General features: G+C 49.9%; 1 protein-coding gene across 1 annotated transcript in view; it reads left to right on the top strand.

Annotated features, from left to right (window-relative positions):
• Positions 1-7,502, top strand: part of WNT7A (Wnt family member 7A) — a 66,923-nt gene extending 59,421 nt beyond the window's left edge. The window contains exon 4 of the mRNA XM_025991553.2: positions 5,048-7,502. Coding sequence (XP_025847338.1) covers positions 5,048-5,527 — 480 coding nt within the window. The 3' untranslated portion in view covers positions 5,528-7,502. The remainder of the gene's footprint in view (positions 1-5,047) is intronic.
• The last annotated feature ends 6,439 nt before the right edge of the window (positions 7,503-13,941 follow it).

Below are 13,941 nucleotides of genomic sequence, written 5' to 3'. Positions count from 1 at the left end.
TCTGGCACTGGGGCTCCTGGCCCAGCATCCGCCACAACAAAAACAGTTGGTGTCACAGCCTCAAAAATACAACCTATTGCTTTTTTCTTTCTTTTTTTTTTTTTTCCTATTGCTTTTTTCACTAAAACCTTCCAGTGACTTTTTAAAAAACCAGCTCTACTGAGGTATAATTCACATACCATACAGTACACTCATTTAAAGTATTTAGCTCAACACTTTTAAACATATTCTCAGATATGTTAGACCATCATAATATTCTAATATTTTCATTACTTCCGAAAGAAACCTGTACTCTCTAGCAGTCACTCATTTCCCCCAGCCCCTTCCCAAACCACTAATCTACCTCCTGTCTCTATAGATTTGTGTATTCTGGACATCGCATATAAACACAATCATACAATTTGTGTCTTTTGTGTCTGGCTTGTATCACTGAGCATAATGCTTTCAAGGTCCATCCATGCTATAGGGTGTGTCAGCACTTCATTCCTTTTTATGGCTGAATAATGTTCCATTGTGTGGATGTGCCACATTTTGTTTATCCATTCATCAATTGACAGACAGTTGGGTTGTTTCCACTTTTGGCGATTATGAAGAATGCTGCTGTTCACATTGGTTTACAAGTTTTTTGTATGGGCGTATGTTTTCATTTCTCCTGAGTGTATACCTAGGAGCAGAACTGCAGGGTGTCATAATCTGTTCAGGCGGCTATAACCATGTACCACAGATTGGGTGACTTATAAACAATAGACATTTATTTCTCACAGTTCTGGAGGAGGCATACCAGCATGGTCGCCAGCCCTCTTTCTGGTTCAAAGCCAGCTCTGGGGCACCTGGGTGGCTTAGTCAGTTGAGTGTCTGCCTTTGGCTCCAGTCATGATCCTGGGGTTCTGGGATCGAACCCTGCATTGGGCTCCCTGATCAGTGGGGAGTCTGCTTCTACTTCTGCCTCCCTGGCTTGTGCTCTCTCTCTCTCTCAAATAAATAAAATCTTAAAAAACAAAAAACAAAGCCAGTGCCTTCTTGTTGTATTTTCACATGGTGGAAGGGGCCAGGGGTCTCTCTGGAGCCTCTTTTGTCAGGCATTCATACCATTCATGACAGCTCCACCCTCATGACTTAAGAACTTCCCAAAGGCCCTACTTCAACACACAGATTTGAGAAGGGGGACTCAAACATTCTGGTCATAGCACTGGGCCATATGATAACCCTAAGCTTCACATTTTGAAGAACTACCATATGGTTTTCCACAGGGCTGCTCCATTTCTCCACACCCTTGCCATTACTTGCTAGGCCAGTGTTTCTTCTATCAGCCATCCTAGAGGGTGTGAACTGGTATCACATTGCAATTTTGATTTGCATTAGCCTGGTGCCTAGTGATGTTGAGCATCCTTTCATGTGCTCTGTGGCTCTTGTACCCATTGCATTTTTATAAATTGTGAGATATAGCTTATGTGCAAAAAAGCACACAGGACATCTGTGTTGATTTAAAAGAATAATTATAAAGCATCCAGAGACAGCCATTGTCTTGATTTTTGTGGCCCTCATTTCTTTACTTCTTATTATACTTTCTACCTCTGTAGGTGCCCCTGAACAATACAATCCAGTTGTATTGTATTAAAGGGACATGTGTGTTTTTTTTGGGGGGGGGGCTGCCTACCTTTGAACTTTATGTAGATGAACTCATTCTGTGGAAGTCTTTTACAATTGCTTTGTTCCCACTGTATTTATTTTCCTTTTCTCCTAAGATCGATCGATTTACTTATTTATTTATTTGTTTGTTTGTTTATTTATTTATTTGAGAGAAAGAGAGAAAGACAGAGATAGCATGCATGGGAGGAGAGGGAAAAGCAGGCTCCCCACAGGGTACCCAATGCGGGGCTCAATCCCAGGACCCAGAATCATGACTTGAGCTAAAGGCAGACGCTTAACCAACTGAGCCACCCAGGCGCCCCTCCCCACTGTGTTTCTGAGCTTGACCTCTGTGATGTGCTTTGCTGTATCTGTTCATTGTTACTGTCTTATAGTGTCTCACTGAGTGCACCCCTCAGCCTATCCATCCCACCACGGATGGACATATGGAGAGTGCCCAGTGTGAAGATACCGTGCATCCACCCCCCTGGGCACTCTCCATATGTCTGTCAATACTGCTGCTATGAACGTCTTTGAGCCTGTTTGCTGCGCACACAAGCATTCCAGTCTCTCAGGTGTATACCTTGGAAGTGAAATCTCTGAGTTGTAGGTCAGCGCATCTTAGAGCCGTACACTGTGTGTACACCTGCCAGCTGTGATGAGGGTTCCAGGTGCCCCACATCCTCAGTATTGTCAGAATCCATTCTGAGTGTCCCCAGCATGTCTTGTTGAGATCTCCAACTGCACTAAAGCCTCAGTCAGCCGGAACCTGCTGCCTAACCCTGCCCCCAAAGCACATTGCCACACCCCTCTTTGAGCCCTGCTCTTTCCCACGCTTCTCAGGCCAAGGCAGGAAGGAGAGCTGGACACTTTGGTGCTATCTCCCCACAGACAACCAAAAGGGACATGTGTGTTTTTTTGGGGGGGAGCTGCTCATCCAGTAGCAGCTGCATGTGTGTGCGGGTCCTGTGAGGGCACTGTGCACAGTAGGTGCTCTCACACTAGGAGGTGTCCTGGAGTCAGAGCATTAGCCACTGGAATCTCTGTCCCTGGACATTCTGGATACTTGTGGTGTTGCTGGCTCATTGAATTGCAGATACCATGGTTGAAACAGGGTGTGCTCCCTTCCTGTTGAGTCCGTTGATCCATGCACTGGTCACCTCCTCCTAGAGGCAGAGCTCTTAGGACTGAGAGGACCCTGAACACGAGCCCATCCTTGGAGACCGGGACCTTATCTTGTTACTACCTCTGTGTCCCCAGGACCCGCACTGGCCCAGGCCCAGAGAGAGAACTAATGATTATTTTTTGGACGTCTGATTCTGGTCCAGTGCCCTGACTTTGGCCTGAAAAGATGGAATTGCCTTCATTCCATGTCACAGTGAAGGCAACTGAGGCCCAGAGAGGGTGTGACAATTTCAAAGTCATGAAGCAAGTAAGCAGCCACCAAGCAGTTGATTCACAACCCCCAGCAATAAGACCCTTGTCTCTGAATGCCCTCCAGACCAGCTCTAGGACTTCAGTGAGCCTAGCTTCTACCTCATAAGATGGTATCATACCTACCTCATGGAATTAAGTAATGCCACATACAAAAGCATGACCAGTGCCTGGACAGGTGATTAATAAATGTTCAGTCATCAGTCCATTTTTTCCCACTAGACAACAGGCAAAGTTAATTTAACAGTCCAGATGAGGGCCATGAAAATGCTCATATGTTATGACCCAGAAACTATGCCCACTAGTACATCCCCATCCCCATTCCTGGTACACAGTAGGAGCTTCATAAATGTCTTTTGGGATGAAATCAGGCTGAAGAGGATGAGGAAGGAAGAGAAGCTTTAGTTCCACTGCCTTCTATAATAGAGTTATAAAAAGAAAGAAAGAAGAGAGGGAGGGAGAGAAAAAACTTTAAAAACCCCATAGAACCCAAAAGCTTGAAAATAACCTAAATATCCAGTACCATGGGGGGTTTGGTAAATGTTGCCTTCTTTGCTTGCAGGGGTATTCCAAGGCAGGGGTCAGCAAAATACGGTTCACAGGCCATCTGTGGCCCACTGCCCTTGTATGTAGAGATTAACGAAACCCAGCCAATAGTATCGCCTCTCCTTGAACTTCCTATCAGTGGAATCGCATAGTATGTTCTTTTTGGCATCTGACTTCTTTCACTCAACATTACATCTTAGAGATCTGTTCTTGTGTGTATTAGTTCACTCTTTTCTGTTGCTGCCAGGTATTTCATTGTATGATCACTACTAATTACAATTATCATCTCCATTTTGCATACGAGCAAACTGCAGCACAGAGGACTCAAGTAAGTTGCCCAAGGACACACAGCAGGTTCAGGTTAGATCTGGGGTTTAAATCCAAGGTCAGGTATCTTGTGCTTTTTGTTCCTCATACAGGATGGCCTCTCAGTGCTATGGTGATGGGAGCCAGAGGGGAATTGGGATTTCAGAAGAGGCATTCCTTTGAGCCTTTAGGTCACAGAAAGCTGCCCGGGAAGGTTAAATCAGAGCCAGGTGTTCCTGGCCCCATGGGTTCACTGTGCCTGGCAGATGTCATAAGTGGTCAAAGCAGATGACCTTTTAAATATATACTCGAGGTCAGGGATACAATATGGAGTGGTGGGGACTGTGGCAAATTGAGGAATGCCAGCCTGTGAAGGAGACGGTTGCTGGTTCAGCTCCAGGGCTTGCTGCCAGAGATTGTGGTGAGCAGGACAGCCATGCTAGCATTTGTGGCCAGCTTCCATGCCAGTCGGTCAGCGCTCAGCTGGACTTGAGTACCTTAAATGATTTGAATCTTGCCCTGGAGTTGCCAGATGCCTTTTCTGTTTGCCGGAACCAACCAACCAACCAACCCTGGAAGTCTCTATCTGCTGGTTTTTCTTTTTTCTTTCTTTCTTTTTCTTTTTAAAGATTTTATTTATTTATTCATGAGAGACACACAGAGAGAGGCAGAGACATAGGCAGAGGGAGAAGCAGGCTCCCTGTGGGGATCCTGATGTGGGACTCGATCCCAGGACCCCAGGATCACGACCTGAGCCCAAGACGACGCTGAACCCGCTGAGCCACCCAGGTGCTCCTCTACTGGTTTTTCAATGTTGGTGCAAAAATGCTTTTAAGCCTGTGCAGGCCAAAGGGAACCCCTGTGTGCCCTGGACTGGCCTGACTGATCTCAGCATCTATCTCAGGACCAAATAGCAGGACCGGGGGCCAGGAGAACAAATGGGTTCCAGGTAGAAGCACGGCACAAAGGCTAGAGGTGAGAGGGATTTGTGGCCTGACCACAAAGAATCACAAAAAGTCCTAGCTGGCTAGGTGGAGGTGGTGGGGGGTGGGGGGCGTGGGCAGGGTGTGGGCTGCCGCAGGCCGCCACATGCAGTGACTTGCGCTGTGCTCTTCCCCGCTCACCCCTGCAGATCCTGGAGGAAAACATGAAGCTGGAGTGCAAGTGCCACGGTGTGTCCGGCTCGTGCACCACCAAGACGTGCTGGACCACACTGCCACAGTTCCGCGAGCTGGGCTACGTGCTCAAGGACAAGTACAACGAGGCCGTCCACGTGGAGCCGGTGCGCGCCAGCCGCAACAAGCGGCCCACCTTCCTGAAGATCAAGAAGCCGCTGTCCTACCGCAAGCCCATGGACACAGACCTGGTGTACATCGAGAAGTCGCCCAACTACTGCGAGGAGGACCCGGTGACGGGCAGCGTGGGCACGCAGGGCCGCGCCTGCAACAAGACGGCCCCGCAGGCCAGCGGCTGTGACCTCATGTGCTGCGGTCGCGGCTACAACACCCACCAGTACGCCCGCGTGTGGCAGTGCAACTGCAAGTTTCACTGGTGCTGTTATGTCAAGTGCAACACCTGCAGCGAGCGTACCGAGGTGTACACGTGCAAGTGAGCCTGAAACGACGGCGCCGCCCTAGGGCCAGGTGGGCGCCTCCAGCTGCAAGGCAGACTGCAGGAGGGACCGGACAGCTCCCGGGCTGCAGTCACCCTGGCAGGTCTCTTCAGGGACCTCCATGGGGGGAATGCTGAGCTTGTCTTTTCTGCTATGGGGACACTTCTCCTGGGTTTTCAGCAGGCGCCCAAATGAAAGATCTCCCCAGAGCCCTGGACTGTTCTCGTCCGTAGCCACTGCTGCTCCACCCCAACCCCAGACAGCGCCCACCCAGGGCCCTCCTCAGCTGGAGCAGAGCCTTTCGCACCAGGAGCTCTGGACCCTGGGGCCTCAACATAGCAATATTTAACAATTTATTCTGATAAAAAATAATATTAATTTATTTAATTAAAAAGAATCCTTCCACCTCGTCGGGATCCGTTTTCTGCAATCAACGTGGACCACTTGCTTTCCTTGCGGGATAATTTTGTCACTAGGACAAGGAGCCAAGTAGAACTGTACATAATTATCCTTGATGCAGATATTTCTAGTAGTTGATTTTGCAGGTACTCCCCCCCCCTTGCAGCACTAGATGTTTAAGAGCAGACGTCCTTTATACATATATAGATATATATACGCACACGTTTATATTTTTTTGCTGTTTGCTGCTACTTATCCAGAAATTTAAGATGATCCAGATTTGGAGACATCTCCCCAGTTATGATTCCCATCCTTTAGTCCTCCCCAGATCAAATTTAACACCAGTAGAGGAATCCAGTTTGGAATACAGAGAGAGAGGAAGGGTAATAATAAAACTCCCAGCAGTTTCCATCTTTTGGAAAGTGAGCCACTGGATAAGAGAGAATATTTTGTAAGAGACTATTTTTATATGAATATTTTATTTATATTGAGTCTGCCTGTATCATTCCGTGGCCTGTGCTTCTTCTTAATTCTGGTACTTGCTTTGGGGTAAGGAGGAGTGAGGCGTGGTCCCCATGGGGACCCTCACATAGCTGGGTTCTCGAGTTCTGTTAGCCAGGTGGGCAGAAGTGGCCCCTGGATGCCTGGGCTGGGGTGTCATCAATATTACCTGGGAAAGGAATCAGATCCCCAACCAAGGCCTTTTGAGTAGGGTCACTGAGCTGTGACCTCGGGATGAGCCATGTGGTGGGCAGGCCCGTACCCTTGGCATTGGGTGACCATCACAGAGCTTGATGATTTGCCATTCGGCAGAAACCAGCTCAGGGAGCCCACTCCTCACTGGCACACCCCTGCCATTGCTGTGTGTCCCGAGAGGTGAGGCATAGTCTTCAGTTATGGGGCAGAAAAGTTGGGGTGAGGGGGTCCCGTGAGCAGCAGGGCTCAGCAGGGCTTCCTGGATGTCGTGGTCTTAGGGCAGACAGGCAGAGAGGTGTGGACAAGGCCTCTCTGCTCTGGGTCCACCTGTATCCAGTGCCTGTCAGCCTGGAAGGCTCTCCTCCAAGAGGCTGTGGGTGTTCTAATATGTGTCCGTTTGCATTTCTGTGTGCACGTGTGTGTATGTATGTGTGTATGACCTTGGGGAGTCTTGGGGTAGTCATGTGACTTTGCACCATCAAGTACCCTTGGGGGGCTGATGTGCCTACATTGTGTGTGCTCGTGCATATACTCATCTATGTGTGTGTCTCTCTCCATGTGCCTGAGAGATGCAGGGTGGTGTGTACATGTGGGTGTGTGCCTATGCATCTGCTGGTCCCCAGGTGTCTCTGCTTGCGGGTGAGGTGTGGTGTGAGGCAGACTATAGGGACCTTTGGCGATTGTGTTGAGCCACCAAGAGATGGCACCTCTGAACTCTGTGCCCACAGACACTGGTGAAACTCAGATACCTCTGAGACCACAGCCTAATGGCCCCATGCACTGGGCACTCTTCCATGTCTAGGCTGTGTTGGACTCCCCAGTGTCAGCACTGGGCCTGGATCACAGCATGGACAAATAAAATGGCTGGATGGTTGGTTGATTTCTTCCCTTGGACCATTTATTTCTTCTTTACTTGGGTGTCGGGATGGGTAGGGATGTGAAGGGCTGAGTGGATGGATGGGTAGCTGGTTGGATGGGTGAGTGGGTGGGTGGATAGGGGAATAGATGGGTAGATGGGTGGATGGGTGAGTAGATGGGTAGATGGATGGATGGGGGGTGGGGGGTGGGCAGTTAGGTAGGAGAAAATATACAGAAGCTTCTTACAGATCCCATGTCACAGTTTATCTCTGCCTGAGAAAACCAGAGTCTACCATGAGCGAAGAGAGTCCCTCTGTTCCTGGCCTCATGGTGTCTAAGAATCAAGAAGGTTCTGACAAAGCCTCCCTAGATACCCTAGAAATCACCTCCATGTCCTTCCCTACTATCCAGATGGAGAGTGTGTCTGGCATGAGGGCAGCCAGGCCTTCGAGAATATCTAGGTTGGCTGCCAGTGTGTCACCTGGCCCCTTAGCACAGTTAGTTTCCAACCCTGGGGCCTGCTCCCTCTCTGAGGTCCCCAGCTCAGTTGGGCTCTGAATCTCAATTTCTCCATCTATAAAAGTAGGATAATAATTATGTCACGAGGTCTTCCTCACACTGATGACTGTATGGCACTTTGAGTTGCAGAGCAATGGTAGAACAATAAATTATCATGTATTACTATTCTTTCCATAATGATAAGATTCTTCAAACACAGCTTATGCTAAAAAATATTAGGCTCTGTGTTGAGCAAAATATTTCCCCCTCTTTGGTTTATTCCTAAAGTGGCTTTTCAACAAAATAGACCTAAAAAGACCTAAATCTTAAGAGACTGAATCAAAATTTTACATAAAAATCTCCCACCTTTTTGGTATTTTGACAAATACCATGAGGATGGTGTAGGCTATAAGCTGAACTTGGCTTTTGGGCCACCAGCATGCAGCCTCTAATTTGAACCAAAGCTCCTGTTTTATCTTATTTTATTTTATTGTTTTTAGATTTTATTTATTTATTTGACAGAGAGGGGGACAGAGAAAGAGAGAGAGAGCATTTGTGCACACAAGCAGGAGTGGCAGATGAAGAGGGAGAAGCAGGCTCTCCTCTAAGCAGGGAGCCTGATGTGATCTTGATACCAGGACCCTAGGATCATGACCCGAGCCAAAGGCAGATCCTTAACTGACTGAGCCACCCAGGTGCCCCCAAACCTCTCATTTTAGAGATGGAGAAACTGAAGCCAAGAGAGGGGTAGGGCTTTATGCAAGGCCACACAGCAAGTCTAGCAGAAAGACCAAGCTGGGCCTTGTGCCTCCTGGGAAAGTCCTTTCACCAACAGTGGTGCACTCTAGCAGCAGTAAAGTAGTTTGGAGGCTGGTTTGGGAGGGATAAAGTTCCTGTTTGTTTTCAGACGTACATATGTGTGCATACATGTGTGGGCATGCGCTCACACATCCTCTGGACTTAAGTTTAAGCCTAGTTCAAGGCTCCACAGGGCAGGGGCAGGGCCTTCCCAAGGACCCCAAGGGGAGATAGGCCTGCAGGGGGTGCCCTGGCAGCTGGCTAAGGGAAACCCAAGTCCTCCCATTCTCCCCTCCCCAGAGTCTCACCCTCCCCACCCCTGTCAGCTGCCCTGTCGTCAGTCTTGAGTCTTGTTTTCCTCCACTCCTCCATCCATCAGCATATCCCGTTGGTCTATGTCACAATATACCCAAACATAACCACTCTCCGTGGGCACGCCCAGCAGCCATTTGGTGGCAGAGTCTGGCTATGTTTGCGCCATGCACCAGCTGTGGCTGGTGGCCTTCCTTCTGTGCCAGTTCCTGTCCTGCCTCCAGGCCTTTGCATATGCGGTTCCCTCTGACCTTTGCATGGCTGGATCTCTTTGGTTACTAAGACAACTCCAATGCCAACTCTTCAATGCCAACAACCCTGGCTTCCAGCACCCTTCATCTGCCCTTTTTGTTTCTTCGTGGCATTTGCCATGATATTAAATGGTCTTTCTCACTTACTAGAGGCTGTGCGATATAGTGGTTAAGAGTCTAGAGCCAGATGCCCGGTGCTCAACCTGCCTCTATTGCTTACTGCTATGTGGTTTAGAGCAAGTAATATACCAGTGCCTGTCTTTCCCCATTTGTAGAACAGGGGCGGTCGTAGAATCAGTGTGGTGTTGAACCAACACACGTAAACTGCAAAACACAACGCCTGGCATAGTGTAAGGGCTGAGGAGGTGTGAGGCTTGGGTATTAATATGTTTATTGAGTTTCATGAGGGTAGGACTTCATGCGTCTTGGCTACCAATGGGTCTCTGGTACCCAGCACCCAGTTGGGTTAATAGATCTTTGTTGAATAAGAATGACCGAAGACCTAGAGCCTGTTCGCAGATTCGCTGGGTCCCCACTTGGGCCCAGGCAGGGGGTGGGGGTGGTGGGCGCAGGCAGGCTTCTGGAGTTAAGGAGCCAGGGGACAGGAATTGGCACGTCCTGAGTGCTGCCTGCCTACTCGGGGCCAGATGGGAGTGCGGAGACAGATCAAGCTCTCTTGATGTGATCGCAGACACATCTGCTCCCTTGACAAGGTGGCCACTGGTTGCCGCAACGACACTCCTGGCCCCAGAAGAATGTGTTGGAGACAACGGGAGAACTCTGTAGCCATCTTTCAGCTTAGCCTCCAAGATGGTCAGCCACCCCCGACCCAGAGAAAGCGTCATGCCACATGCTCGTGTGTGTACGCACGGACACACAGTCTCACACAGACACTGAGCGAGAGACCCAAGGGCCTGGCACGTGGCCAATGGAGGGACCAGGCACTCACAAAGGGGAAGTGCAGGCACACATCTGCCATGACTGGAGCCCAGACGGACCTCACTGACAGGCTCTGAGAGACTGGCCACCCCCAGGGGTACAGGGTCACACTCACAAGATGTACACCCAGAGGCTGCTCACAGATTGAGCAACCTGTCTTACCTGGAAGCTGGCTTGATCTTCACCATTCACCTTTAATCCCGGGCATTTGCTTGGCAGCAGACCCTGTGTGTGTATGTGTGTGTGTGTGTGTGTGTGTGTGTGTGTGTGTGTGTGTTGGGTGCAGGGGCAGGCCAGGAAGCAGGGGCATGCGAGCTGGAGGGCACTCAGGGCCATCTCCCTCAAGAGAACATACCCAGATGGGAGATCATGGAGTATGAAGAGAGAAATGACCCATGAGGGCCAAGAGAGCACCCTCTGAGCCAGAGCTGTGTGAGCTGTCTGACCTCACACAGAGGAGTGTGCCCGGGTGCAAAGCCCCTCTCTCCGTCCAGGACCCTGGACTCCAGTCTCAGCCCTGTCCCTCTTCCTGTGGACAGACTGGGCCAGGGAGGCCCTTCCACTGGCTGAGCCTCAGCGACCCCGCTGTAAAGTGCATGCTAATCCCAGGCAGGCCTCTTGCGGCTCTCAGAGCCCACGGTAGCTGTGACTAGCCACGGTGGCTGAGACCCCACCAGCACTGCCTCACAGCTGGCCTGCATTCTGTCCCCATCAGCAGGTGGCTCTGGGGCGGTGAGGGGCCTCTGCCGGAGATGGGTCCCAGAGGGGGATTCTCAACGTGTGGCTCGTGGACCTCTCCCAGGATTAGGAGATCAGAAGGTCATGACCGTTTTTATGGTAATACTAACACACTTGCCTTTTTCACACTTGTGCACTCATAGGTATACAGTGGGTTTTTCTAAAGGCCAGATGACGGGTGCTAGCACAGGAGGCTGGATGCAGTGGTGGACGTGAGCCTCCAGCCGACTTCAATGAAGCCAAGCATGGAAGAAATGGGCAAAAATGTAAAACAAATGCCACTTTTCCCCACTGTTTTATTTTATTGGTTTTAAAACATAGAGCTATTTTCATTTAAAATATGTTATTTGTGTAAACACAGTGGGCTCATTCTCATTTAAAATGAATACATGAATATTTACATTTTTTTCTCAGCTTCAATTTCTATTATTGTAACAATTAATAGATAACCTCCCCCATCTCCAGACACACAAGAACAGCTCTGGATCTGCAATAATTTCTTTAAATGTTAAGGAGTCCTGACACCCCGACATTTGAGACCTGCTACCTTATATGCACGGCTAACAATCGATTATAGTTCCTCTGCTCATCCAATTTCAGTACATAATACAAATAGGGAGCATATATTGAGTCTGGACTGTGTGCCAGGCTGTGTTCTAAGGGCTTTAGAAGGATCTCATGGAGTCCTCACACCAGTCTCTTGAGGTTGGTGCAATGAAGGTAGGAGTTTCCAGCAATCTGATGGGTTATGGGGTTAGTTACATGGTGGGGTCAGGACCAAAACTCAGACAATCTGACTTGGGAGCTCCCTGCTACCTTCCGGACCCAGTCATTTCCTGCCCCTCCCTGTGCCTACCGTTGTCAGAGGACACACGAGATGCCCAGCTAACTCTGAATTTCAGATAAGCAACAACAGCAAGTTTAGTACAAGTACGTACCAAATATTACACGGGGCATACTTATCTAAGAAGAATTCATTGTTTATTTGAAATTCAAATTTAACTAACATCCTATATTTTTATTTGCAAAATCTGATGACCCAAAGTTTACCCGAGGCCTCTGGGTACCAAGGGCCCCCACCTCCCAGACATCTGCCCCTCACCCCCACCCCCCGGGCAGCCTGGCCCAGCCACTTTCTGGCTGTACACCCTGAGATAATGCCTTCCCTCTCTGGTCTGCATTATGATCCCTCTCCCCAGGGCAGAGATGAGGGGTGGGGGGAGCTGAGTTGTGATGATCTTAGGCACTTTTCATTCTGGTAACATTTGCTCTCAAATTCAGAGCCTGGGAAAGTCTTCTCAATAGCCACCTAACTGCTCCCTTCACCACCCCCCATACATACCACCGCTCCCCCCGCATAGGGGAACATAGTCCATCAGGACTACTTTGAGAGGTGGTCCTAGAGCTGCTGCAGTCTGCTCACCCCACCTTCTGCTACCCCCCAAAGGCAGCCTATCTGCCTGTCTACCCCACTGCCCTGCACCCCTCCCCCATGGTGGCTGACCGGAGAGGACTATGTTCTGTGCAGCTTCCCCCTGACCCTCTCTGGTCTCCAACAAGGCATAGCTCGGATTTGCCACTCAGTAACAGGCTCTTGAACACCCCCAGGTCCTGGGGCTCCTGCATCCCAGTGACACCCATACTGCAGACAAGCAGACTGAGGCTCGGCTCCCCAGGGCCTGTCATTTGGCACTTAGTTAGGCGCCAGGCTGCCCTCCTCTCCACAGGAATACCTTCTTTTGCCCTGCACAGCCTCCAGCCCACCTGCCAGCGCCCACCTGCTAGCCAGCACACCTGGACGGTGGCAGAGACGTGACTTGCAGCAGATACTCTGACACAGCTCTTGCAACTGGAAGGCAGCCAGGGCTGCAGATCCCTCAGAGACGTGGTGGTGCTAAATCAGAGAGCATGCCGGTGGACTTTTTCACTTAATATATAATTACTTCCTTGAGTTAGATCCTTTCTCTGCCAGCCTGGCCCTCTTCTCTGCTGTTTCACTTTCTTCCCCTTTGACCTCTGAGAGGATGATCGATTAATGTGGTTAAGCACCAACTATGGGCAAAGAAGGCATGGGGTGGCAGGAACTCGGGCGAAGTGCACTTAGGAGAGAGCCTGGCTTGCAGTTCAGGCAGGGCCGGTGAGTCGTCAAAAGTGTAGGGCTGGGGTTCAGACACCATGAACTGTGTGATCCTGGGCAAGGTGCTCAGCCCCTCAGGGCCTCAGCTTCCTCACCAGTTACTGAGTGTCAGTGTGTGGCAGGCCCTTTCCCAAACGCCTTACACACACTCTCTCGTGTAATCCCCACGATATAAATAGGCGGCTATTGGCCTTGGTATGAGTTGGCTAGGGCTGCCGGAACATAGCCTCCCAGGCTCAAGGGGCTTGAACAAGAGAAGCCGACTTCCTAACAGTTCTGGAGGCTGGAAGTCCACAATCAAAGCATGGGCTGGGCTGGTTCCTACTCAGGGCTGCGGGGCAGAGTCTGTTCCCAGCCTCTCTCTGCACCTCATAGGTGGCTGCTTTCTCCCTGAGCCTCTCCACATTGACTTCCCTCTATGTTCTCTGGGTCCAAGTGTCCCCTTTTGTAAGAACACCAGTCGTACTGGATTAGGGCCATCCACATGGCCTCCTTTCCATTTTATCACCCCTTTAAAGAACTTATCTCCAAATAAGGTCATGTTCTGAGGCCCTGGGTATTAGGACTCCAACACCTGAATTTGGGTGGGATAGACACAATTTGACCTATAACGTCTGGTTATAGGTAAGGACACTGAGGCAAGGAATTTAAGTAACAGGTTCAAGATCACACATGCTTCAAAAGCTAGAAGTGGGATGCAAACCTCGGTTCCAGAGCCCACTACTCTGAAACCCTCGGCAGCGTTGCCTGTTGGAAACTGAGCCAGGCATTCCTGCCTGATGGGGCTG

Source organism: Vulpes vulpes, chromosome 9 (genome assembly GCF_048418805.1).
Source record: "Vulpes vulpes isolate BD-2025 chromosome 9, VulVul3, whole genome shotgun sequence".
NCBI lineage: Eukaryota > Metazoa > Chordata > Mammalia > Carnivora > Canidae > Vulpes > Vulpes vulpes.
The sequence above is the reverse complement of the archived record's forward strand: the minus strand, read 5'-3'. Positions and strand labels throughout refer to the sequence as shown.